The following is a 24,476-nucleotide window of genomic DNA, read 5'->3' as shown; positions in this document are numbered from 1 at the left end:
AATGGCTAATGGACAGACGGCTGCTTCTCACTCAGGGCTGCTGTTTATGCTAATGAGGGAGAGATGGTCACTAGTGGGCGGGGCTTTCCCCCTCTGATGACACGTACAAAGTGAGAATGTCAATCAAAGTGTTTCTGCAGACTTTTTTATCAAGTTTGATTATAAAACTTTTTACTTTAAATAACTTTTGTCTTAACACCAGGTTGAGAACCCCTGCCTTAAGGTAAATATTAAATTGCCGTTGCTGTCTATTGAAGGTGTGCTTGCTGTCAATGACGATCAGGGAGGGGCAGTGAATCAGCTACGTCAGTGGCACCAATCAATCCACAATAGTTTAGTGGCTGCTATTTATTTATTGAAATATTGTGAATTTATGTAAGTACATTTAAATTAATAATATCAACAGCAAAATCATATTGGGGTGGCCGTGATAATACAGTGAGAACGTGGTAAAATCTGATAATGTGGTCAAAATCAGGTGGCTGCGAGGGCTTTTCTTTTTCTGGATGGCTTTAGAAAACACTGTCAGAAGGGTTTAGGGAAGGTGCCTCCTGGGACGAATTTCGAGCTCTCCAGAAATGTATACAGGGCTACGTTTTCAGAATGAGCCTGGGTTGGCTAAAACGGAGTCAATTTCACAGATTTTTCAGTGTGTTTTAAGTTTTTTTAAGTTTTTTAATCCCCACTTTCTTAAAAAAAAAGACTTTTACCTTGACATTTATATTTTGAGCTGTTTATATTTTTAAAAACCTTTATATTTATAATTTGATTAAATTTAGACGGTTTTATAAATATAAAAAACACCTTTACTCTGAACTGTTTGATGCTTCAGCTAGTGCAGATTTCTAAATAAATGTATTTTAATGTGTACTTTTATTTCTTTGAACGTCTCTGATTTAATCTCTGATTTCTAAATCGGTGCTTTTCTATATGTACATCTTCATGTTCAATAGTTTCACATTTAATCACTGGTTAAATACATTAAAAAACACTTTTACTTGTAGTTTTACATTTTAGTTTGAACCCTTTATCCTTTTATTTTAGATTAATCACTGTTTTGAATACATTTCCCTCAATCAATTCTCAATTTTACTGTATTCAAAGCCATTTTACACTAAAACAAGCAGAGAAAACATGAAAAAAGACTTGTTTTGGCCTGCATGATGATGAATTTTCAATGCATTTTTTTTCATGTGGAGAGCGTTTAACAGGACGGACTGTACCTCGTGTTCATTTCATACAGATTACAAAACCAGAGAACATTTGTTTTCAAGTAAGTATTCGCTGAGATTTCACTATGTTTGCTAAGCCAACACAATCTCACGGCAATTCGTAACTTTTTGATTTAGCTAATTCGTATAAATTCGTACGATCTAATTCGTACAATATAGTACGATTTGCTCATCCCCCAGTGACAGTTGGGTTTAGGGGTGGGGTTAGGTGCCACGCCTCCTTTTTAAAATCGTACAATTGTCCTACGACTGAACTCATACGAATTCGTACGAATTAGCCACTAAACTGTCAAAACGTAAAATACCTACGTTTTCTCGTGAGATCAGGCTGGCTGAGCCCAGAGGATTCATAATGAAGCTGCAGAAACTGTCATAAAAACACATCCAGTCCGGCCCCTCCCCAGGAGAACCATCAGTCTATATTGATCGATGATTGGCTCCTGTTCTAGAAGGCGGGACTTCATTTACATTGCAGACTGTTACACTTTTCACCATTCAAATCTATATGAGGGACATGTCTTGTGTATTCTGTAGTCTTTGCTACACTCTCAGAAATAAAGGTACAGGAGCTGTCACTGGGTCAGTACCTTTTCAAAAGATACATATTTGTACCCAAAGAGTCCACAATGGTACCTCAAAGGTGCATATTTGTACCCAAATGTACCTAAAAAGTACCTTTGATGTACCATTATGGACCCTTCAGGAACAAATATGTATCTTTTGAAAAGGTACTGACCCAGTGACAGCTCCTGTACCTTTATTTCTGAGAGTGTAGGAGTGTTTAATGCATGTTCATGCATGGTGTCATATCAGTCAGATTTTGTCTAGAGTGAAAGAACAGCAAAACTCTTTATTGAGGCGGATAATAATTCCTAGCTGTGTTTATCTTTGACATTATAGCTTCAAAATACAACACAATACATCTCTGATTATTCTGCATGTTTATTTTAGAGTACATCACTCTGTGTGAGTGTGTGTCTGTTTATGTGTGTGTGTGTGTGTGTGTGTGTGTGTGTCTGAGATGCTCTGAAGAACCACCCGCTGCTGTGGACTTTAGATCAGTGTGTGTGTCCCACTGCAGGTGTATATAAGCTCCTCCTCCTCCTCCACAGGTGCATCACACACTCTCACAGCTCAGGTAAGAACAGAAACATCTCTCTGCTTTTACTCCTACAGTTTAATAGAGCGGCGTGTGTGGATTTGCTAACATTTTGCTAACATTTACATAGTTACTTTCATAAACACTGCCTTCTGAATAACCTTTTAAACATGCAGTTACTTTAGTGTGTGCTGTTTGCTTTAAGCGGTTAGGTTTTTAGTCCCTGAGCGCTCTCTAGATAAGACACAAGTTTTTGTGTTCACATTTTTACTTTGACGTCTTGATTCTGCTTGTATATCGAGCATTGGGTGTTGTCTTAGTCTCTGAGTGTGTTTCGTGTCTCATCAGGAGTGTGAGGAAATAACTCTGATTAAACTATTACTTCATTTGGTGCTGGAAATATTGATGTGTAAATGGTCTGCTGACAGATTGCTCAGTGTTTATATCAGTAAACAGAGAATCTGTGAGGGATATTAACACATTGTAAAAGCTGAGAGACAGTATAGCACAATAATAACCCAGCATAAACACTGGTGAGACTGCTTTGCTTTACATTTTACTGCATCAAACTGTTTATTTCTTTATATAAGATCTTTTTTATTAAACTGTTTTGTAAATAGTGTGTTTAAATGTTAATATTTACTCTGTTTTACTGTTTTAATCACTGTATTCTATATAAGATGTTTTATATTAATATGTTAATCACTGCATGGATTGTAATATGACCTTTGTATGTTTATATTTAGACAAGTTTAACTGTTTATTCCTTTAAAAACTGCTTTCTAAATAAATTGATTATATGTAATTATAGACATTTTACTATAAATTGTATTGTTTTTTAATCACTGCTTTCTAAATCAGATATTTTATGGTAATATTTGAAGAGTTTAGATGCAAAAACCTCTCAAAGCCATTTGATATTTTCTTCCTAAGTTAATATTTTTGTCTAACTCGTGTGTGTTGGCTCAGTAATTTTATATTTTAGTGACGGATAAGTTCTTTTCATTGCCTTTCAAGTGAAATAACTGAACATAAACATGAGGTTGAGAAAAATTCTCATTTTAGGAGAACATTTCAGACGGTATTTAGAGGTTTTTGCATCTGAACTCTTCATTTATCTTTTATTGAACATTTTATTGCTTTTAATCCCTGCATGACTTCTGAATAAGATATTTTTAAGTTTACATTTGTACATTTTTAACTGTTTATTGTTGAATCAATGCTTGATCTTCCCATGTAAATAATTAGTTAATAGTTTTAATCACTGCTTTCTAAATAAGATATTTTTTTAATATTCACTTTTAAACTGCTTATTGTATTTAATCACTCATATCGAAATAAGATGTTTTGTTTAACATAAAAACCAAACATTTCTTGACAAGCTATATATCAATATATCATATATAAAATTTCAAGTCAGTGCTCCAAATCTGGGGCTGAATGGTAAGAATGTTAAACTATTTATAGCCTTTAAACATTCTTTTCTAATCTTTTATCTAAACTAAAGCTATTTTTGCTTAAATTTACCTGACATGCTGTACTTTTACTTTAACCTGTGCATTTTAAAGGGATAGTTCAGCCCAAAATAAAAATCCTGTCATAATTTATTCATCCTTTTCTTGTTGCAGACCTGAACACAAAAGGAAGATGTTTTGAAGAATGTTGAAAACCTGTAACCATTGACAATATTTGTTTTCCGTATGGACTTTCTGTATTCTTCAAAAAAAATCTTCACAGAAAAAGATATAAAGGTTAGAAACCAGACAAGAGTATTTTTAATTTTTGGTTTAACTATGCCTTTAACTTTATGGTCAATGTTTTTAATCACTGCTTTCTAAATGAGAAAGAAACGTGGGAAATAAAACATTTTAGCTTGAGAGTTTTGTTCTGTGTCTAACTCTCTAACCACTTTTTACTCAACAAAACAAACAAAGTAGTGATGAGCAAAGATTAATTGCATCCCAAATATAGGAATATAAGCTTGTTTTGACAATATATATGTACAAATTATATATAAATTTAAATATTTATATAACAAAATTGTATGTACTACATAGTACATATGCATTACACACACACACACACACACACACACACACACACACACACACACACATATATATATGTGTGTGTGTGTGTGTCAACTCTATTAAATGAAATGAGTGTAGTTAGCTCAAAATTTACTGAAAGTTAATTCTACTTATATAAAAAGAGTTTTGAACTCAGTGTTGAAGATAATGAGTTAATTAAATACCTCATTACTTCAACTTAAATGGATTAAGTTCACAGTACTCTTATAGATCAGGTTTTTTTTTTTTAACTCAAATGGTTTGTAGCAATCGGTTTGAGTTAACCTTAGTTAATAGGTTTTTCAGTACTCAGTTGGTTTGAGTTCTCTTCATTTGTTGGGTTTTAGTGTGCTCAAATTGCTTCATTTACTCAAATGGATTAAGTTCACAGTACTCATTAGGAGTAGTTCTTGAACTTAAATGGTTTGTTGTAATCGGTTTCCTCAAAGGGTTTGAGTTATGTTAACTTTTTGGGGTTTTACACTATATTATATCTACACATATATACAAACTTTTATTTTGGATGTGATTTAATCGTAATAAATCTTTTCCCAGCACTAGAACAAACTAATTACACAAAAACAAACAAACATACAAATAAATGAATCGCTAAAGTGACACAAATAAAATCGTATCTTGGCCAAATATAATTTAGTATGTTTTTTTCTGTAAATACAGGCTAATGGCTCCTCTGGCTGAGACTCATCCCGCCTCGCCGCCACCGGAACTCGGTAGGATCTGCTATAAATCCGCGTCTGCTCAGAGGCGCACTTCCTTCCGCCTGTGCGCTTCTGCAGAGCCGCGTGTCAGTCTGAATCTCTGGTTCTCCTCCAGGAGCAGACGCGGACAAACATGAGCCCCAAACCCCGACTCGCACCCTCAGTTCCTGGCCCGCGGAGCAGTGGGAGCAGGAGGAAGAGGTGGACCCGTGGGAGCTGCCGGAGCTCCTGGACACCGGGGTGAAGTGGTCAGGTAAGAAATAAAGTTTGTTTTATACTTTCTCCTAAATAATATTGATTTATAAAAGTAGTGCAAATTCTAAATAGCGGAATCATATTGTGATATTTTGAAGAAGGTCATGAAGCGTTTAACAGTTCAAACTTGATATTTTAATGAACTTTTTCACGGTGTTTTTGACCATAAGGTTGGACTGTAAAAGTGGGAGTACACGCCCGAAACGAACTCCGCTCTCCTAAAAAAAACCCAGACCTTTTTAGGAAAACCCCCACGAGTGCGCAGACTCGCTTTGCTTCACATTAACTTACACAATCAACACTATCACACACCACAATACAACATATGATCTGTATTTAGAGCATGCTGCTATATTATCAGCCAGTGACTATCAACATTCACTCAATTAAATGGTGCCTTTGTTGTTTAGAAGTCATACTTTCGCGAAATTTCAGACCCAATTTATTCAATACTAGCATTATAAACAATATGGGGACCATGTCGCTGTTAAATATTAATGAATGTGTGAATATAAAACCGACTGTATGTTTACGGTCTATGACCTTCACCGTGCGAAAGTTAATTAAAAGATGCGTTAAGAACTGTTAGACGCTTCTTGACCTTCTTCAGACACTTACAATACGATTTTCCTATTTAGGACTTGCAAAGAATACTGTTATGAAATTATTTTACTAAGTAGAAAGTCGGAATGTGCGAGTATAAGACCATCTTTTGGGGCGGGTGAGTGGCCGCTGTAAGGCTCTCTGTTTCCCGCAGATTTGGACCGGCGCGGGAAGGTCCTGCGGGTCTGCACCTCTGTCCTGAAGCTGCTGCTGCTGATCGGCCTGCTCTACATGTTCGTCTGCTCACTTGACATCCTCAGCTCTGCTTTCCAGTTGGTCGGAGGTATTCTTTTCCATTCACAACTTTTCTCCAAGTTTTCTCTGGAAGTCCTTTGTTGGAGTTGGCTGTGTAGCGCAGGGATTGTGCTAAGCTAAATCAAAGAGCTTAGAATCACCAAGAGGCGACACTCAATAGAACCTTCCATTGCAACAGCTGCGCCCAGCAACAGCTCTGCGATTCCGCCATTCTGGAGTGAAAGCGATCGGTCGTCCATTGGATCTTATTGCTTTCGCGATGGCCAGCAGTTGCTTTGTATTTTATTTATTCATTTAAAAAGTGCATCAAAGCTGAAATACAACCTGAAAGACGACAATACAACATTTACAATCATATATTTATTAGTTTATATTAGTTTAAAAATAGTTTATTTTACAGACTTAATGTTTAATATATTAATCAAACTACTTTTCTTGGAACTGTCACTTTTAGGTGAAATTACTGTTCGTTTAATAGTTTACGCACTGGCATAATGCATATTAATACTGACATGTTAAATTAACATTACTTTCAAAATGGGATGTTGATTACAGATTGACACTACATTTTGTTGGAGTATTATATTATAATAGTATATAGTATTTAAAAAAAAAGTCTGAGTTTTTATTTAAAAGCTACTTTCTCCAAATTTATCTTATTTTTTTATATATATTTTTTTATTCGTGATTTTTAATGCTGTCGTTAAAAATTATAGAGGCCATACAAACTACAAAAAATGAAGTTTTGTTGTGTATGCTCCTTTTTGCTTCACCCTAATTTAAGTAAAACAAAAAAAAAGTAATTAAGTTATGTTGTTAACCTTTTATGTTATATGTGAAACAGATATTTTAGATATCAGATGTATTAAACTTAGTCTTGTCAACATTTTGGAAATTGTGTTTTCATTAGGATATTGTGTATAAAATGTCACTTTTCAAAGTGGGTGTACTCATTTTAACTCGTAATTAACTCAATATTTTAATTCTTTCTGTCTAACGTTAGTTATCTGTGCTGTTGTTCTATTGGAATTTTCATTCCAAAATGGCTGCCGTGTGACACTAGCGGCATCTGGTAACTGTTTCCCAAATAGCAACAGTGTCGCCTCTTGGTGATTTCTATGCTCTTTGGCTAAACTAAAGTTACTTTGCTAAGTTAGTGTGAAGATCGACGCTTGGACATTAGTACTTTTTTCACTTTTGATCAACAGTCGAAGCAAATCTTTGAGGAAGGTGAGTTATAATTTATACCATATTAATTAAATTGAGCTGGAAAGAGGGGAAAACCTGAGGCCATTTTTTTTTCATCCAAATCAGAGATTTGTTTTAACGTTAGCACGCTTTACCAGCTAGTCGGAGGTAACCGGTAACTGGCCAACTTCACTCTCTAAAGTTCACAGCTTTATCTTTCTGGAAGTCTGTTTTTGTAGCTCTGGAATTGTGCTAATGTTAAACGTTATGCTGTACATTAGTGTAAAGGTCAAAACTTGGACGTTTTACTTTATTCTTGCACTTTAATCAACATTAAAAGTGCATTTTGACTTGGAGCAAAGTATATTACTGCTGAAAAAAACAGCCTAGGCTGGTTGGTTGGGTTTTAGCTGGTTGAGCAGCCTGGTTTTAGAGGGGGTTTAGCCATTTCCATCTTGGTCTTAGGTGGTCAGGCTGGGAGACGACCAGCTAAGCTATGTATATCTTAAATGAGGCTGGTTTTAGCTGGTAATTTTCCAGCCTGACCAGGCTGAAAGTGGCTGGAAACCAGCCTGGAAATGGCCAAACCCCTCTAAAACCAGGCTGGTTTAAGCAGTTTTTTTCAGCAGGGATGTTACATACATCCCAATATTATACTACAGATCTACTCCGTACTTCTAATCTACACAACTGTCAACTTCAGAAGAGCTATGCTTAATGATATTAATCATATTTCACACCATAAACTGTGTTCAAACAGAAAAATGTGTTCAAGTGTCTGATCTTCCTGCTGAAAAATCCAGCTTAAACCAGCCTTGGCTGGTTTTAGAGGGGTTTTGGCCACTTCCAGCCTGGTTTCCAACCATTTCCAGCCTGGTATTAGCTGGTCAGGCTGGAAAATGACCAGCTAAAACCAGCTTGACCAGCCTGGTTTAAGCTGGACATAGCTGGTTTTGGCTGGGTTCCCAGCCTGGCTCGGCTGGTCAAGCTGGTTTTAGCTGGTCATCCCCCAGCCTTGGACCAGGCTGGAAATGGCTGGAAACCAGTCTGGAAATGGCCAAAACCTCTCTAAAACCAGGCTGGTCAACCAGCCAACCAGCCTAGGCGGGTTTAAGCTGGTTTTTTCAGTAGGGCTATTGTATGTCAAAGCTGACTGGGTCCACACAGATGGCAGCTTATCAAAACACAGACCTACTTCACTTTCTCTGAACTTCACAATTCATTTGGTTTTGTAGCGCTGAAGTTGTGCTAAGCTAAAAACAAATACTATAGCGTACAATCTGCAACACAGTAGTATAAAGGTCAAAACTTTGGACTTTTATTCTTTCACTTTTAATCAAAACTAAAAGTGCATTTTGGCATAGAGCAAAGTATATATTAAATACTTCACAATATTAAACTACAGATCTAATCAGTACTCTCTAATCTACACAACTGTCAACTTCAGAAGAACTATGCTTAATGATATTACTCATATTTCACACCATAAACTGTGTTCAAACAGAGAAAGACATGTTCAAGTGTCTGATCTATTGTATGTCAAAGTTAACTAGGTCCACACAGATGGCAGCTTATCAACACTCACTCACACACCCCAGTTAACCCTGGTTAATAAGTGGTGTGTGTGCTGTTATCATGGAGCAGAAATAACTCTGCTGCTGTGTTGCGTCTGTGCGCAGGGAAGGCAGCGGGGGACATCTTTAAGGATAATGCGGTGCTGTCCAACCCTGTGGCTGGGCTGGTGATCGGGGTGCTGGTTACGGTTCTGGTCCAGAGCTCCAGCACCTCATCCTCCATCGTGGTCAGCATGGTGTCGTCTGGATGTGAGTGTGTTTCTCTCACTCACACATGCACTCAAACACAAACTGGCCTGCCTAAACTGAGGTTGTTGCCGTGCCGTTCCCCAGGAGTAAAAGCAAAACTCTGAAGAGCTGATGGCAATCACAACCCCCTCACCCCATCACAGACGGGGGTCAAGTGCCCCACTTTGATCACCACTGATGTAGATAAGTGTGTACATCATTTCTCTTGTTCGTTTCAGTGCTGGAGGTGAAGTCTGCAGTGCCAATCATCATGGGTGCAAATATCGGCACTTCAGTGACGAACACTATCGTGGCCGTGATGCAAGCTGGAGACCGCAATGAGTTTCGCAGGTAATCAAACTAAAGAAATAGCATAACTTTGACACTTCCATGAGGTAGCTTTGCACTTGTGTGAAGGTTTAATGCAAATAATGGGAGGTTTACTGAATAAACATTGGCCTAGCGAACATTACACCCACATGGCCAATCAGCTGTCTCCATTATTGCTGCCTTGTTTACTGTTGGTTGCTAGGTTACCAATACTACAGTCAGCCACTCTAACTACTTGATGGAAATGCATTTAGGAAATTTCTTTGTCTGTTTTCTCTCTGCATTTTGTTCTTTCATTATGCATTTTCTTTATTTCTGCCGTTTTTATTTTTAATTTTAATTTTGGAGGAAATTTGAAAAGGTTCTTGGATGAATGCTGATGAAGAATTTCATATCACCAAGTAAAACAGAAGCTGCTGAAAAGAAGTTAAACCCTTTTAAAAAAATAAAATAATAATAATTTTGTCATTGGTGTCTCTCAGGGCTTTTGCGGGGGCGACGGTGCATGACTTCTTCAACTGGCTGTCTGTGCTGGTGCTCCTGCCTCTGGAAGTGGCCTCAGGGATGCTCTACAGGCTCACCAAACTTGTGATCGATTCCTTCAACATCCAGACGGGCGCAGATGCTCCAGACCTGCTGAAAGTAATCACCGAGCCGCTCACCAAGAACATCATCGAGGTGAGATCAACATCTGTGCTTATGACCGATCTCTGGCGTCACCGAGTGGCGGCTACTAGAACACATACAGTTGAAGTCTGTATATGTGGGCTAATAGATGTGTTCAGTGGAGTGAGTTTCCATCGTTTCCTTACTCCACCAAAGTAATGGAGTAAAGTAAAGAGGCTGAATGGAGGAGGCTTGTTCTTTATCCTCGCGCTGCAGATGCTCTGTTTACCTTATTTCACTAGTGAAGCGTTCAGTTTTTACACTTAAAGTCGCCATGTAAATGGCAAGTGCACCATGGAGCGACTCTTAAAGGGAATGGGAGGTTAGACTCTGATTGGTTGAATGCACGTTATGCTCAAAACACACCCAGAACTCATTGAGAGAATAAGCCCATCCTTAAATAAGGCAAAAGTGGGTTCAGATTCGCCCTTAATGCTTTAGACTTTGCGCCTAGATCGTTAAAATAGAGCCCCGTGTGTGTAGTGATGTTAATGAATTTCCTACTTGACCATATTTACTTAACACCGTTTTTCTTTTTCTTTTCCAGCTGGACACCTCTGTGATCCGTGACATTGCCACTGGAGACCCTGCTGCCCGAAACAAAAGTTTGATCAAGATCTGGTGTAAAACGGAAAAAATTACGGTGAGAAATCTGAAACTGGATTACTGGATCCAAAACCTCACTGTGCAGAGGCTTGTTTGATTCTCAGCTGTCATAAGACTGGGAACACAAGGAAATGGTGTTTAGAAAGAGATCCAAGCTGTTGTTCTTTTTGATGATCTAATTTCCTGAAACTCTTCAGGTAGAGGACATGCATTATCTATAACTCTAGTGTCTTCCCTTGCTGTCTACGTAGACGGCTGCAATAAAAGACAGCTTGTTAATTGAAATTAAGCCTTGTAAATGTCGTCAGTGCAGCTTAATTTGAGATAAGCATTGCCAGTGTGACACTATAGATTATAATAACAGCCAGCTTCTGGATGTGGAAAACCTCATTTTTGACCGTCAGTCCAGTTTACAGAATTGAAGTTAAGTTCAGTGATTTAATTTTTACTACTAAAAGTCCAAACACTGAAGAGCAAATCTATTGATTCACAGCATTGCATTTTTTTCAGTACAAGTTCAACTTAAAGGTTTAAAATGTACAAATATCTAAATTCAAGTTTAATCCGTGGTTTAAAAAAAAAAATCCAGAAATGGTAAACCTTACGAAATGTTATGTCTTAAGAAATATTGTTATTTCAGTTAGGGATGCGCTATTGAGAATGACTGGCTAAAATGAGAATCAAGATTTTCTCGCGTTTCTGTAGATGTAAATTACTGTAGAGTAATATGAGAAGGCTATTATTATGATGATGATGATGATGATGATGATTATTATTATAGTATTATAGTATTTCTCTAACATATTGTAAAACAACAACAATAATAATGGGCCTATGTGTAGCTCTACTGTTGGTTAAAATGCTAAATTTTGTATAGACTTGGAATTGTGGACTTGAACAGACTTTAAATGTCCTGTTTGTTAATTCATCATTACATTACATAAAAACAGAAATGACATGAATTATTCCTTTTATAAATACATTATGTGACGCTTGATGCCATTTGGAGGTGTCCATATCCGTCCATGTTGCTGTGAAGACTTGTGCGTCCGCTTTTACGCTTCTCTCCTGATCTTGAAAATATAATTAGATGAATCGTAGAAAAGCTGAATTAAGATTGTGTAGGGTCTAATCGAGATCGCAATCTTTTTTTTTTTTTTTTTCGATTAATCGTGCAGCCCAAATTTCAATACTCAACAATAATATGGCATTTTTCCAGTGTCATGCAACCCTAATACAGAAGATACAGGACAGGATGAAGAGTTTCTGTCTATCCTCTGCTGTTTTTGAGCATTTTCTGTCTGTTTCAGAGCCTGGTGAACGTGACCGTCCCGGGAATCGCCAACTGCACTTCTGACGCCCTGTGCTGGGAGGACGGAGACTTTGTCTGGACCCAAAAGAACCAAACGGAAACCATCTACCTGAAGAAATGTAAGCGTTTCTGCTGTGTTTGATCAACACTCGATGGTTTCCTTTTAGAAATGATTATTCGGTACTAGCAAAAAGATTCATCGGAAGTGTTTGGATCTATGATAGGAAATATTTATTTATATTTTATTTATTTATAAAACAAAAAATTAATTTCAAAAACAAAATATTTGACAGTAAAGTGCTAAATATTGTTAAAGGTCTTATTATTTTGAACTGCTCTAATTTTCCTATGTCCAAGTAAAGCTTCCCAATCAGGCTGACGTCTATTCAATACATCTCAATAAAACTTATTATTTTATATTATATTGGTTTAACAGAAATGCATTGGGTTTAATTGGAGTTATGCTCAATCCACTTGGACCAAAAGCCAGCAAATGTATACGTTTGATATCTTTATGCTATTGTCTCCATAATAAATATACTTTTTACAATGTTAAACTGGTTCCCAGCTGTGTCCGTTGGCGTTTCTTTGTAGAAGAATGTATGTTCTCCCTGTGTTGGTGCTCCACTTTCCCCCACAGTCCAAACACATGCGCTATAGGGGAATTGGTAACTAGTGTGTGTGTGTATGGGTGTATCCCAGTACTGTGTTGTAGTTTGAAAAGCATCCGCTTCATAGAACATATGCTGGAATAGTTGGTGGTTCGTTGGGCAGTGGCGACCCTTGATAAATAAGGGACCATGCTGAAGGAAAATTTATTTCTGTGTGTGCCTAACCTGGCGATTTATAAAGGGCTAAACACACAAAGGATTTTTTTCTAAGTCTAAAATTTAATTTATAATGGTTTTAAAAGGGTCTTAAAGTCTCAGGTTTGACTTGATGAAACCTGCAGAAACCCTGAATAGATAAACATGCAGATGGATGGATGGATGGATAGATAGATAGATAGATAGATAGATAGATAGATAGAGAGAATTAGTTTTAAATAAAATAGGACTGTTGGCCACATGGCTAGAGTTGCTCATTTCCCCCAAATTACTAAATCTACCCTTGCAGGCAAACAAACAAACTGTGTTGAATGAAACTCACAGGAACTTCCTGCAGCAACCGTAGCCAAAAATGAACCCATTTCCTTGCAGAGTTGACTTGTTAGAGCTGAGAGCCATGAAACTGGACTCACTATAACAGCCACGAGGACAATGAATTCTCTTAAAATCAGAAGTTCTCCTCCTGGTCTTCAATAGGGCTTTTCTTTGGGGTCAGTGCACCCGAACAAAGACCCTCTGCCTGCAGCACTTCTGCTCCGGGGGCAGTTTTGGGGGATTTAAATCAGTGCTGGGGCTTGGATTCCTTCTTGAAATTCCAGACTTCGGCCTTGGTTGAGTGAGTTTGAGTATTTAATCATTCAGGAGTCCTTCAACTGTGACCGAGTCTCCTGAAGGAACGCCTTTCATCAGTTCCTGCAGTTTGTGAATCTTGTTTTCAGTCAGCGGGGCACCCTAAATTTTAATTCTGTTAATTTGCTCACCCTCAGGTCATCTAACATGTAGGAGACATTTATTCTCCAGCACAACACTGAAGAGCTTTTTAGCTGAATATGTGGAATTTCTGAAATCTCATGAGATTATAAGAGGACTTTTACAGATATTTGAAATTCAGGTTGTTGTTGTTGTTGTTGTTGTTGTTGTTGTTAGTATTCGTATCATGATCAAAGTCAGGGAATTTAATTTAGTATATTAATAAATTTTATTTTCCAGTTATCAAGTTAGTGTTATCAAGGAGTTTCAAAAGGTTTTTCCAGGAATTTAAAAGACAAGGAATAATTTTGTTTATTTATTTAATTATTTATTTATTTTTGTCCTAGTTATGGAATATTAGGGCTTTCATTTTTTATTATATTTTAATAATTTAAGTTAATAAATAAATTGTTCATTTTAAAATGTACTTTGCAATTGTTGTTGTTGTTGTTGTTGGGAAAGTCTATGCCAGGGTACTGGACAGGAGGATGCGGCCAATTGTTGAACCTAGGATTCAGGAGGAACAATGCGGTTTTCATTCAGGCTGTGGTACCCTGGACCAGCTCTATACCCTCACCAGGGTGCTTGAGGATTTATGGGAGTATGCCCAACCAGTCCACATGTGTTTTGTGGATCCATTCCTTGGCAGTTTTCTGATCATTCACTGGGCCTTTTCCCCTTAGCAAAGAAACTTTCCAAAGACGTCTGTTTCTAGCTTGAGGGTTAAATTTTGGCTCTCAAGTGACTGAGCTGTAACCAAGAGAATCTGCTCATTTTTCAAAATAAAAGATGGTTCAGACTCCGATAATAAATAAAGCTGAAATAATTAATGAAGTCTTGTGCAGCCCGGCACCAGTTGATCCATGGAGTGGTATTGGTCCGTGGCCCGGGGGTTGAGGACCACTGGTGTAAATGGTCACTGACCAAATTGAAAATATAGCTTGTTAGGTTGCAAGCTAATTACAGTGATTTGACATTTATTATTACTATTAATATATTTACTTTTATTATAATGAATATTTAAATTGATTATTATATATGTTATATATAAAAAAAAGCGGTATATAATATAAGCGGTATATAATACTATAAGCGTAAGATACGAAGTATACAAGTCTATTATTTTGTTAATGTTTTATGCAATATTCTAGTTTTGTGCATGAATCTAATACACATCTTTGGATGGAAACCGAGCTAGTGTCTTGCTTTCCGGGTGAAATTAATCATTAAATCAGCCAAGATAAAACAAACAAAAAAAAAGTAAAGGAAGGAAAGTTAAGGAAAAACCCTCCAATATATTTGAATTGGTTTTGATAAAGCCTTATTCTGCTTTCTCCTTTGGTGAACACACTCCTCATGACAAGTGTTTCTCTGCTTTATCTTCAGGTACGCACATGTTTGTGTTCGCGGATCTGCCTGATCTGGCGGTGGGCTTGATCCTGTTGGCTCTGTCTTTGCTGGCTCTCTGCACATGCCTGATCCTCATAGTCAAACTCCTGAACTCCATGCTGAAGGGTCAGGTGGCCGTCATCATCAAAAAAGTGCTCAACACGGGTGAGTCGGCCTCGGGTTAATCACCAGACCAAAATCTCCACTGTTCTGGTCAAGTTGACTACCACTTGGTTCTGTTGGTGGCTGTTTTTGCTCCATTGACTTCCATTGATAATCACATGGATGATTGTATGCTTTCATTTCTTTGTCTTTTTTTTTTAAATGTGATTGATAATGGAGGTCAATAGGGCAAAAACAGCCCCCAACATAGTGAAAGGTCAGTCAATTTGCCCAGAGTGTATTGACTTTTGGAAAAATTCCAAAGCATTTTCACAAAACATGTACCAAAATAAGATTTGACACCAAAAAATATCCCATTTCCTGAAACCCAGAGAAAGTTGTGGACTTAAAATTACTCCAAAGTGGATGAAAACATCCCCAAGATAACATTAGAGTTAACTGATAATATTAACAACACTGCCTCATGTGCGTCAACACTGAACTTTTGCACTGTGACACAGACACACTTTTGTCCCTCCGTTAAAAACGCACTCGTGTAATAATTCTTCTTTCCCGGAGCTGGATCTTATCACTTTCCCGTGTTGAGTGTGTCCTGTCATATGATAGTCAGCGCAGGTGCTGCAGTCCTGCTGTCTGATGAGCTGAACAGGAACAGTAAATGGCCGGAGTATGTCTGAGCGCCGCAGGGTTGTTTATGTGCAGGTGCTGCTGGTTTCAGACTTTACTCGGGTACATGCTTACTAACAACGGCTCGAATACTCCTGCAATGTTGCATTTAAACGCCTAACAAGGCCCCTTGCTACAGTCACATTAAATTCTAGGAATATTAGTCCGACTTTTATTTTAATTTAATTTTTTAAATGAAGCTTTTGTAGTGTTCTGTGAGGTCCACCTATAAAAGGGAACGTTGGCCAGAATTGTATTTATTTATTATGGCTCATCATGTTCAATTAAGTCAGTATTCAAGTTGAATGTTTACTTATCGTGTACTTTCGCACAATATCTGAATAAAAAATAAAAATATTTTTTTTCTCAAATGCGATATGCATAAAGTTTCACCAGATGACTTGAATATCTGTATTTGGAAAGAATGTAAAAGTTTCGATGGATTGAAACAGTTTTGTAGTTGGAGTGCATCTAAAATGAACTAGTCTAGGCTAATGTTTAATGCTAGTTTTTAAACAACAGACAATGCCCTCTGCCATTTTAGACACTAGCCTAGAGCACCCTCTGCTGTTAAAAATGAGCCTAGAATGGCAACACTAGCCTAGAGTGCCATCTGCCGTTAACACTAGCCCAGAGCGCTGTCTGTTGCTAAACATTGAACCAGAGAGCCGTCCGCCCTTTAGACGGCGGCCCAGAGCGCCGTCCGCCCTTTAGACGGCGGCCCAGAGCGCCGTCCGCCCTTTAGACGGCGGCCCAGAGCGCCGTCCGCCCTTTAGACGGCGGCCCAGAGCGCCGTCCGCCCTTTAGACGGCGGCCCAGAGCGCCGTCCGCCCTTTAGACGGCGGCCCAGAGCGCCGTCCGCCCTTTAGACGGCGGCCCAGAGCGCTGCCATCTGCTGTTTAAAAACTAGCCTAGAATCGATTAAAATGGCAGAATCAATGTCTCGAATGATTTTTCGTCAGTGCTCTACTTATCTAATCTAGAATTCCTCATATAAAACCTCACGATTCAGGATTAATTTTCTGTGTTGAACCTGTTTGAATAGAAGTGCCAAATTGTGGACCGTACCAGCTCACTGGTTTGATTGGCTAGCAGATTTACATATTTAAAATATCTTGAAAAATGGGAAGCCCACTGACCTAAACTTCTGCATGCGTGTTTGACTTAAGCTTGTACATTTTGACTAAAGCCAGTTCTAACACTTCTTTTTAACCTCTTGTCAGATTTCCCCTTCCCCTTCGCCTGGGTCACAGGATACCTGGCCATCCTCGTGGGAGCCGGAATGACCTTCATTGTTCAGAGCAGCTCCGTCTTCACCTCCGCCATCACTCCTCTAGTCGGTCAGTAGACACACGCTTTAACCAACATGCCTGATTGAACCTGCTAAAATGTTGACACAGAGGGTTAGTTCAACCAAAAATGAAAGCTGTTATTAATTTCTCACCCTTATGCCAGTTCAGTTCCCCGAGACATTTGTTTGCCACAAATGAAGATATTTTAGATGAAATTGGAGAGGTTCAAACTCCAAAAACATTTGTCAAAACTAGGCATGGGACGATAACAGTTTCGAAGGTATACCACGGTAAAATTTTCTGTAATACCGTTCCTAAGGTATGAGTAAGATTTATTTATTTATTTATTTATTTATTTATTTATTTATTATTTTTTTTTAAATTATTTACTTTTTTTGTTTGTAAAAAAAAATCCAAAGATGCCATTTTAAATTGTAAAGAAATCTGTGTTCAAACAAATGAAGACCGCAGAAGTCCATGATTCATTGTAATTATTTAGCCTGACATGTTTACTGCTCTAAAATATTGTAAATCTTTTAAAAAATAAAATATATTGTTTTCAAAGGGGGAAAAAGTTATTTTATTTTTTTTACCCAGAGATTTAAAAAGAATAAATAAATATAAATATATATATACATGAGCAGTAATCACAATACCGTGAATTTTTATCCAAGGTTATCATAACGTCATAATCTTATACCGGCCCATGCCTAGTCAAAACAGTCCATGTGTTTTCAGTGGTTCAAATGTAATCATATGAAGCTCCAAGAACATTCTTTTTCATTTCTACAAGTCAGATGACATCTCCCAACTTAAGGGCAAGCAAATCTTTGAGGTAGTGTGAAAACACGTGCACTTTAGCAGCAGTAACCACTGTGTTTACCCAACTATAATGACTCCCACTTTGTGAACGTGGAAGTGTGAAAAGGTTCCATTGGGCATTGTTAGCTTAGAGTCCACATGAACCGGAAACGTCAACCATTTAATTTTTTCCTGTATTGTGACACAGTTCCTAGAGAAATGTAATATTAAATGAGAAAACAGTGGGCGTGGCTTGTTTTTTCTACTGCGAGCTGATTGGATGTGGTAAAGTAGGTGGGGAAAGATGGAGAAGGGTTTGGGGAGAGTTATTACAACCTAACAGACTCCTCCCCCTCACCATTTCTGTTTGTTGTTAACTGACAGCTGTAGGGGTGTGGTTAGGTGTTAGCCCCGCCCAATAACCCTTGAGAGGCCTAATCTGAGAATTGAACTGAAACAAACAGGAAGTGCATTTTCAGCTTTCAATTCAAGAGACCAAGGGCAAACTGTTGTTTTATTCTTACGGACATGCACTGATGAATTGTTCAGCACAAAACTAGCTATGCAAGTTAACATCAGTATATTTAGTTTTGATTTCATTTGTACTTTAAGAATATGCCTTGTGATCCTCCTCTTCAGGTATCGGTGTGATCAGTTTGGAGAGAGCGTATCCACTCACACTGGGCTCCAACATCGGCACAACCACCACTGCTATCTTGGCGGCCATGGCCAGTCCTGGAGAAACACTGGCCAACTCACTACAGGTGCGGCATTGCTCCTTTATTTAGCTTATTTTACATTTAACTATGCTATGGTGTTGGTTAGAGGGGTGGTCCACAGTGTATTTAAGGCTTGGTTGTGTTTATAAGATGCAAAGCAATTTGTGCTCATGCTTCATTTGTAGAAAATCACATTATTTGTTCATATATCTTTGATTATATACAGCTACTCCGCTAACATCAAAACCACTGTCATATTTCCTAGTTCGTCTGAAAGCCTGCCCTCAAGAGGCTCTGATTGGTCAGCTAACATAATGTGCTGTGATTCGCATATCAGCTCCACGTCAGTAGGAAAAGCTTCATGCCCCAGATAAATATGAATTTGTAGCTAAATTCTTTAGCATTGACATGAGCGTTTAAGACCTCATTAACCTGGATGCATAGTTTTGTAGTCCCCAAACTTTGCTCGCTGTAGGCTTTGCTAAGCTAACTCTGTAAAAGCCAATGTCTCCCTTTACATTGGACTTTGAGCGTCTTGCATTAAGTGATGTTGTTTATGTTCACACAGCTACAGTAAACATCAACTAAAGTTTAATATATGATATCGTAGTGGACCACCCCTTTAAAGGCACTATTTATGTGAGGATGTGTTTGTTTATTTTTTTATTTTTTTATTAAATCATAAACGGTGTTACACGTTTTGTTGAGAACTTGCAGCGTCCCAAATGTTTCCACCTAATTGTACATGGAGAAAAGCACCTTTTTATTATATATTTATTTCTTTAATTATTTTAAACCGGATCATCTGCAGTTTCACATCCATTTGTGTTGCTCTTGGTTTCCATCTTGATGACAATTGAAACACAGACAACACTGTGGTGGACAATTATGGAAATACCCACAGTACACTGTTATATATATTTATTGACCATTTGATCTGTCATTTCTTTTTCAACATCGCTGGTATCCTGCTTTTAATATACGATAACGGCTATATTGCATTTTAAATAAGTTTTATAACATAAATTTTTGACCTGCATGTATGTATTTAAAATAATTGTAAATAATGCATTTTTCATGTTTACATTAATTTTGACTTAAACTATTTATACATTTTATATTCACCTTTTCACAAGGAGTTTTTCACAGCATTTCCTATATAATACAGTATATGCCGAAGCATGCTAGTAGGACTTTTAATTTGCCAGTAACCTGAGTTAAGCGCTTCTGGTGAACTGTTTACAATTGCAAAATTGGTGCATTTAAGGTCGGTTTTCTCTTAAAAATCAGCGATCTCCACTGGCTGAGTGATATCTGATATAAAGTGTGTCTCAGATTGTAGAAGAAGCACTGCGTTAAATTAAAAGACATGGCGGGGAATATGTAAAGTATGAACATTTTGTTTTACCCCAGTATATTCAATAAAGCTTCTGCGCTAGCCTGCCGATTCTGACGGGCGCGTGCGAGTAAATAGCTTTTGTCTCAGTTCACGCTAGAGCAACAGAACAAATGCCAAAGTCTATTTAACTGATTGTATTTTAATTACATTACAACATCGATGCTGAAAAAAAACTCACAATAACAGGTCACCGGAAGTTTATCAGTATGGGAACAACACTAGCTCGGCATATACCTTATATTTTTCCTGAAGAGTTTTTATTTTAGCTAGAATAAAAGCAGTTTTTTTTATTCACTTAAGCTGAATACTAGTAAATATGTAGTCAAATATTATGTGCTGTTATCATGGCAAAGATGAAAGAAATACGTTATTAGAAATGAGTTAACTTATGATTACAAATGTTGATCTTCTAAAATCGTTTACAGTGGGCTTAATTCTGACGTCAACTGTATATGTTTTGAATGTGCGCCCTCTAGTGGTGCTGTAATGCCTCGTATCATTTGTGTTTTCCTCCAGATCTCTCTGTGTCACTTCTTTTTCAATATCGCTGGTATCCTGCTGTGGTACCCCATCCCCTTTACACGTGTGCCCATTCGACTGGCCAAAGCTCTGGGTAACCGCACGGCCAAATACCGCTGGTTTGCAGGCCTGTACCTCATTCTCTGCTTTCTGCTGTTTCCCTTGACCGTCCTGGGACTCTCCATCGCTGGATGGCAGGTCCTAGTTGGCGTCGGGGTGCCAGTGTTGGTGTTCGCCATCTTTGTCATTGTGGTAAACGTCATGCAGAAACGATGCCCGCGTTTTCTGCCCTCGTTTATCCGCAGTTGGGATTTTCTGCCCAAACCGCTGCACTCCATGAAGCCCTGGGACCGAGTGGTGACAGCGGGAATGAGCTTCTGCAGGACTCGCTGTTGCTGCTGCTGTAAATGCTGCAGAAATGAAGAGAAAACCCATATGGAGAACAGGAGCCTGGAGATGTACGACAATCCAGCACTCGCTATAGAGGATGAGGTTAAAGTGACTGCCACACATTTATAACACTACATGGACTCTTTTAATTTATGTATGTTGTTTTGATGATCGCAGGGTGAAGCATCGTGTTTTTAAGCTGCTATTGATTTTTAGTTTGGTTATAAAGCTGCGTTGAGATTAGAGCTGTGGCGAACAACATCAGTTGAGAAATCCATCCTGCATCAGTTTTGAGATTTTTCAAACTGCATTACGATTCGTATTGAATCCGGAGCTTAATGTTAACAGCAGATGGCGCTGAGTGCTTTACGAATAGCCCTACTCCGCTTTCATTCACTTCTTTACCAATACAACATGAACCTAAAATCAATAAAGATAGGAAAGGTAGAAAGCATGTTACAAGAGTGACTGACTCAGCCGAACGCACAAGCACTCTTCCTTTTGAGCATTTGAGTGTGTGAAGAACTAGCCTAGAGCGCCATCTGCTGTTTAACACTAGCCTAGAGCGCCATCTGCTGTTTAGCACTAGCCTAGAGCGCCATCTGCTGTTTAACACTAGCCTAGAGGGCCATTTACTTTAAATACTAGCCTAGAGCGCAGTCTGCTGATAAAACTAGCCTAGAGCACCTAAAGCTAGTGTAGAGCAGCTAAACGCTAATAAATATAATAAAGATTAATCCCAAAATTTGCTGCAGAATTGATTTCATCAACTTTTTCACCATAACTGGATCTGGGATTATAAAGATGACTGACTTGATCATACTTGAAACCATTTGCACTAGGGATGCACCGATACTTCGCATATTTTTGCTGGATCGGGTATCGGCCAGCTGGTACTGATCCAAATCCGATCTTGCACGTGTGCTAACGTGTTCTGTGTAATTTATAAGCCAACAAAAGCCACGACGGTATAAGGCACTAGAAAGTTGTCATGTAGGACTACTGTATCCCAAATGTTCTGAAGCCATTCTACAGTTTAATGTGAAGCACAGATGAATATTTGCATGCTTAAATTCTCCATTCATTTGTTCCTGTTAGGTTAAATCAGTGGAGAAATACATTTAGTTTAGCATTAAATGGCTTCATTTTGACCTGCAACGAGGAGTTGATTGCGGTTTCTAAATCATGTTGCGCTGTGTGTGTTAGATCAGCCGATCGCATTCACAACACTGGAGTAGAGAAGATTATTACCTGCTCTTCACACACAAAGTAGGCCTACCTGAAATATTAAATGAGAAAAGGCTAAATACATTGGACAGATCCTCAACACGCTGATTTCTTCCCTTTGCGCTGCTGTTTTGGAAGTGTCCGCAGGTACCGGAGGGCTGCGCGCTGTTTTAGTGATGCATCAAGTGCTGCGCAGATGCAACATGTGCTGCTCAGTAAAATTATTCTCACAATAAGTTTCTGTTCTCTCATCCTTCCGACTGACTTAAGCTGCGGTCACACTTGACTTTTCCTCCCATAGACTTCCATTCATACGCACGCGAATGCGTCAGACCGGAAACGCAAGGTCATGCGTCAAGTTTCGCATGTCGCTGCGGTGCAGAGTTCAAGCTTGGTGAACTCTGACCTGCGAAATCGCATCACTTGACTGTGTGAGACCAATCGAGGATCAGTCCAGTGTGACCGTAGCTTTAATCTTCCGAGATGAGTACTTTAAGTGCTGCGAAAAGTTTGCAAAGCCTGGCTTACTGTGGCCAGAGTAGTTGATTTAAATTAATAAAAGTTAACCTGACGAGTGCAGTATGGATGGTCAATAACAGAAAATGATTTAGCCTAATATAGGCTACTCTGAAACTGAATATTTCACTGTAGTTTTATTTATATTATCATTTTTTTTAATTGAAAAGTTTGTCAGATTGTGCGCTGACGCATACAAGTGGACCTTGTTTTGAACGTCACTTCAAATATTCTTGCTTATTTTGTGGATAACTGACCTACAAAAATACACTGAAATAACCAACTAATTATACCAAACGAGATTCTTTTCAAAAATAATTGTTCAGACATGCTTTCGGTTTCTTCGTCTCACTCGCGGCGAGTGTAGGCGAAGGAATGTTTATTAAGTAAAACTGGCCTCAGACGGCTTAAGTTTAGTCTGCGTCAAACCTGCAGGAAAATTTCAGGCTTTGCTAAAAGGTTGGTTATTTTACCAACGATTGGGGTCAATAATGGTAGCCTATTACAGATTTCAAAGAAAAATCTTAATAATAAAGAGGAAACCTAAGCTGGACCACAACAGATCAGATACATATAATGAATGCTCCAATAATGTAGCCCATAGTTTAGCAAGCATCATGTTGTTAGTTATATTGTGCCGTCTGTCATATACAGTGGGCCTATAGGTCTGTTATTTTTACTATAGAAGATTTGAGTTTAGCACCAGAGCTATAGAAACTGTGTTATGTTAAAAAAAAACGGCACAGTATCGGGATCGCATCTGTTTCGCTCGATACTCAGAATTTTGGTATCTGGATCAGTTCCAAAAAAATGGTATCCGTGCATCCCTAATTTGCACATAAATGACCATTTCACCTAATGATGTGTACTGCTTCAGGACTACAGTCATGCCCTAACTTCCTGTTAATGCAGCAGCACTGGGAAAGTCATGCGTTATTAGCAGTCTGCATGATGTATATCTGCTGTAACGTGCGTATCTGAGCAAAACTGCTTGAGCTAGAACAAATGTGGGGGGCGGGGCTTGATTTCTCGTGTTGTGGTTTACTATTGGTGGGTCTCGTGTGATTGACAGGTTGATCCTGCCTTCATTCCGGTCGACACCAATGCAGACTCTTGATCATTTTGCACAATATCTGGAACTATGCAAAGATATCTTTAGTGTTTGTATGTTGTTATTTGTAAACTTAAAAATTTGAGTTTGTTTAACTCCCTAACTGACACACAGGTGGAAGTTTTTCAGTGCATGTTTAATAAAATCTGTCTAAACCTGAACTTGACAAACTATATATATAGGAAAAACTGCTGTGACAGGTCAGGGGTTAAATGTATTGTTGGTACTGTTGCGTTTTGTAAGCTTCATGATGATATATTTCTCTTCAGATGTAAGATGTGGTCTCTGAATAAATATTTAATACTGTAAATGATTGATTTGATCTCTGAAAAACTTGTGCAATTCAAGTCCTGTTGTTTCCCTGAAGACCTACTTCATTTATTCCTTATCAACATGTCCCTTATCGATTCGCATTGTGAGTCAGAGATGTGTGTCGTATTGTTTGAGTTCTTGCCTGCTTATCAGTGTCTGTGGGTGAGTTTTGGAGTGTTATCGAAGGCCATTTAATGACACACTAGCTGCAAACAGTGTACTGTTCATTAGAAACACTGTTCAGACTACACACACACTGAACTCGGGAAATAGATATACAGATGTGAAGTACAGTTCCT

General features: G+C 38.3%; 1 protein-coding gene across 1 annotated transcript; it reads left to right on the top strand.

Moving 5' to 3' along the window:
- The first annotated feature begins 4,053 nt into the window (after window positions 1-4,053).
- Window positions 4,054-24,175, top strand: slc34a2b (solute carrier family 34 member 2b). The gene is made up of 13 exons (XM_056449128.1): window positions 4,054-4,082; window positions 5,079-5,131; window positions 5,235-5,372; window positions 6,132-6,260; window positions 9,100-9,243; window positions 9,462-9,573; window positions 10,035-10,230; window positions 10,766-10,861; window positions 12,135-12,255; window positions 15,100-15,267; window positions 17,115-17,231; window positions 18,624-18,748; window positions 20,619-24,175. Exons 2-13 carry the CDS (start codon window positions 5,083-5,085, stop codon window positions 21,138-21,140), a joined length of 1,917 nt encoding a protein of 638 aa, XP_056305103.1. The 5' UTR covers window positions 4,054-4,082; window positions 5,079-5,082; the 3' UTR covers window positions 21,141-24,175.
- Window positions 24,176-24,476: the final 301 nt, after the last annotated feature.

Source organism: Danio aesculapii, chromosome 23 (assembly GCF_903798145.1).
Source record: "Danio aesculapii chromosome 23, fDanAes4.1, whole genome shotgun sequence".
Lineage (NCBI taxonomy): Eukaryota > Metazoa > Chordata > Actinopteri > Cypriniformes > Danionidae > Danio > Danio aesculapii.
Note: the sequence above shows the minus strand (reverse complement) of the source record. Positions and strands in the feature narration are given on the sequence as shown.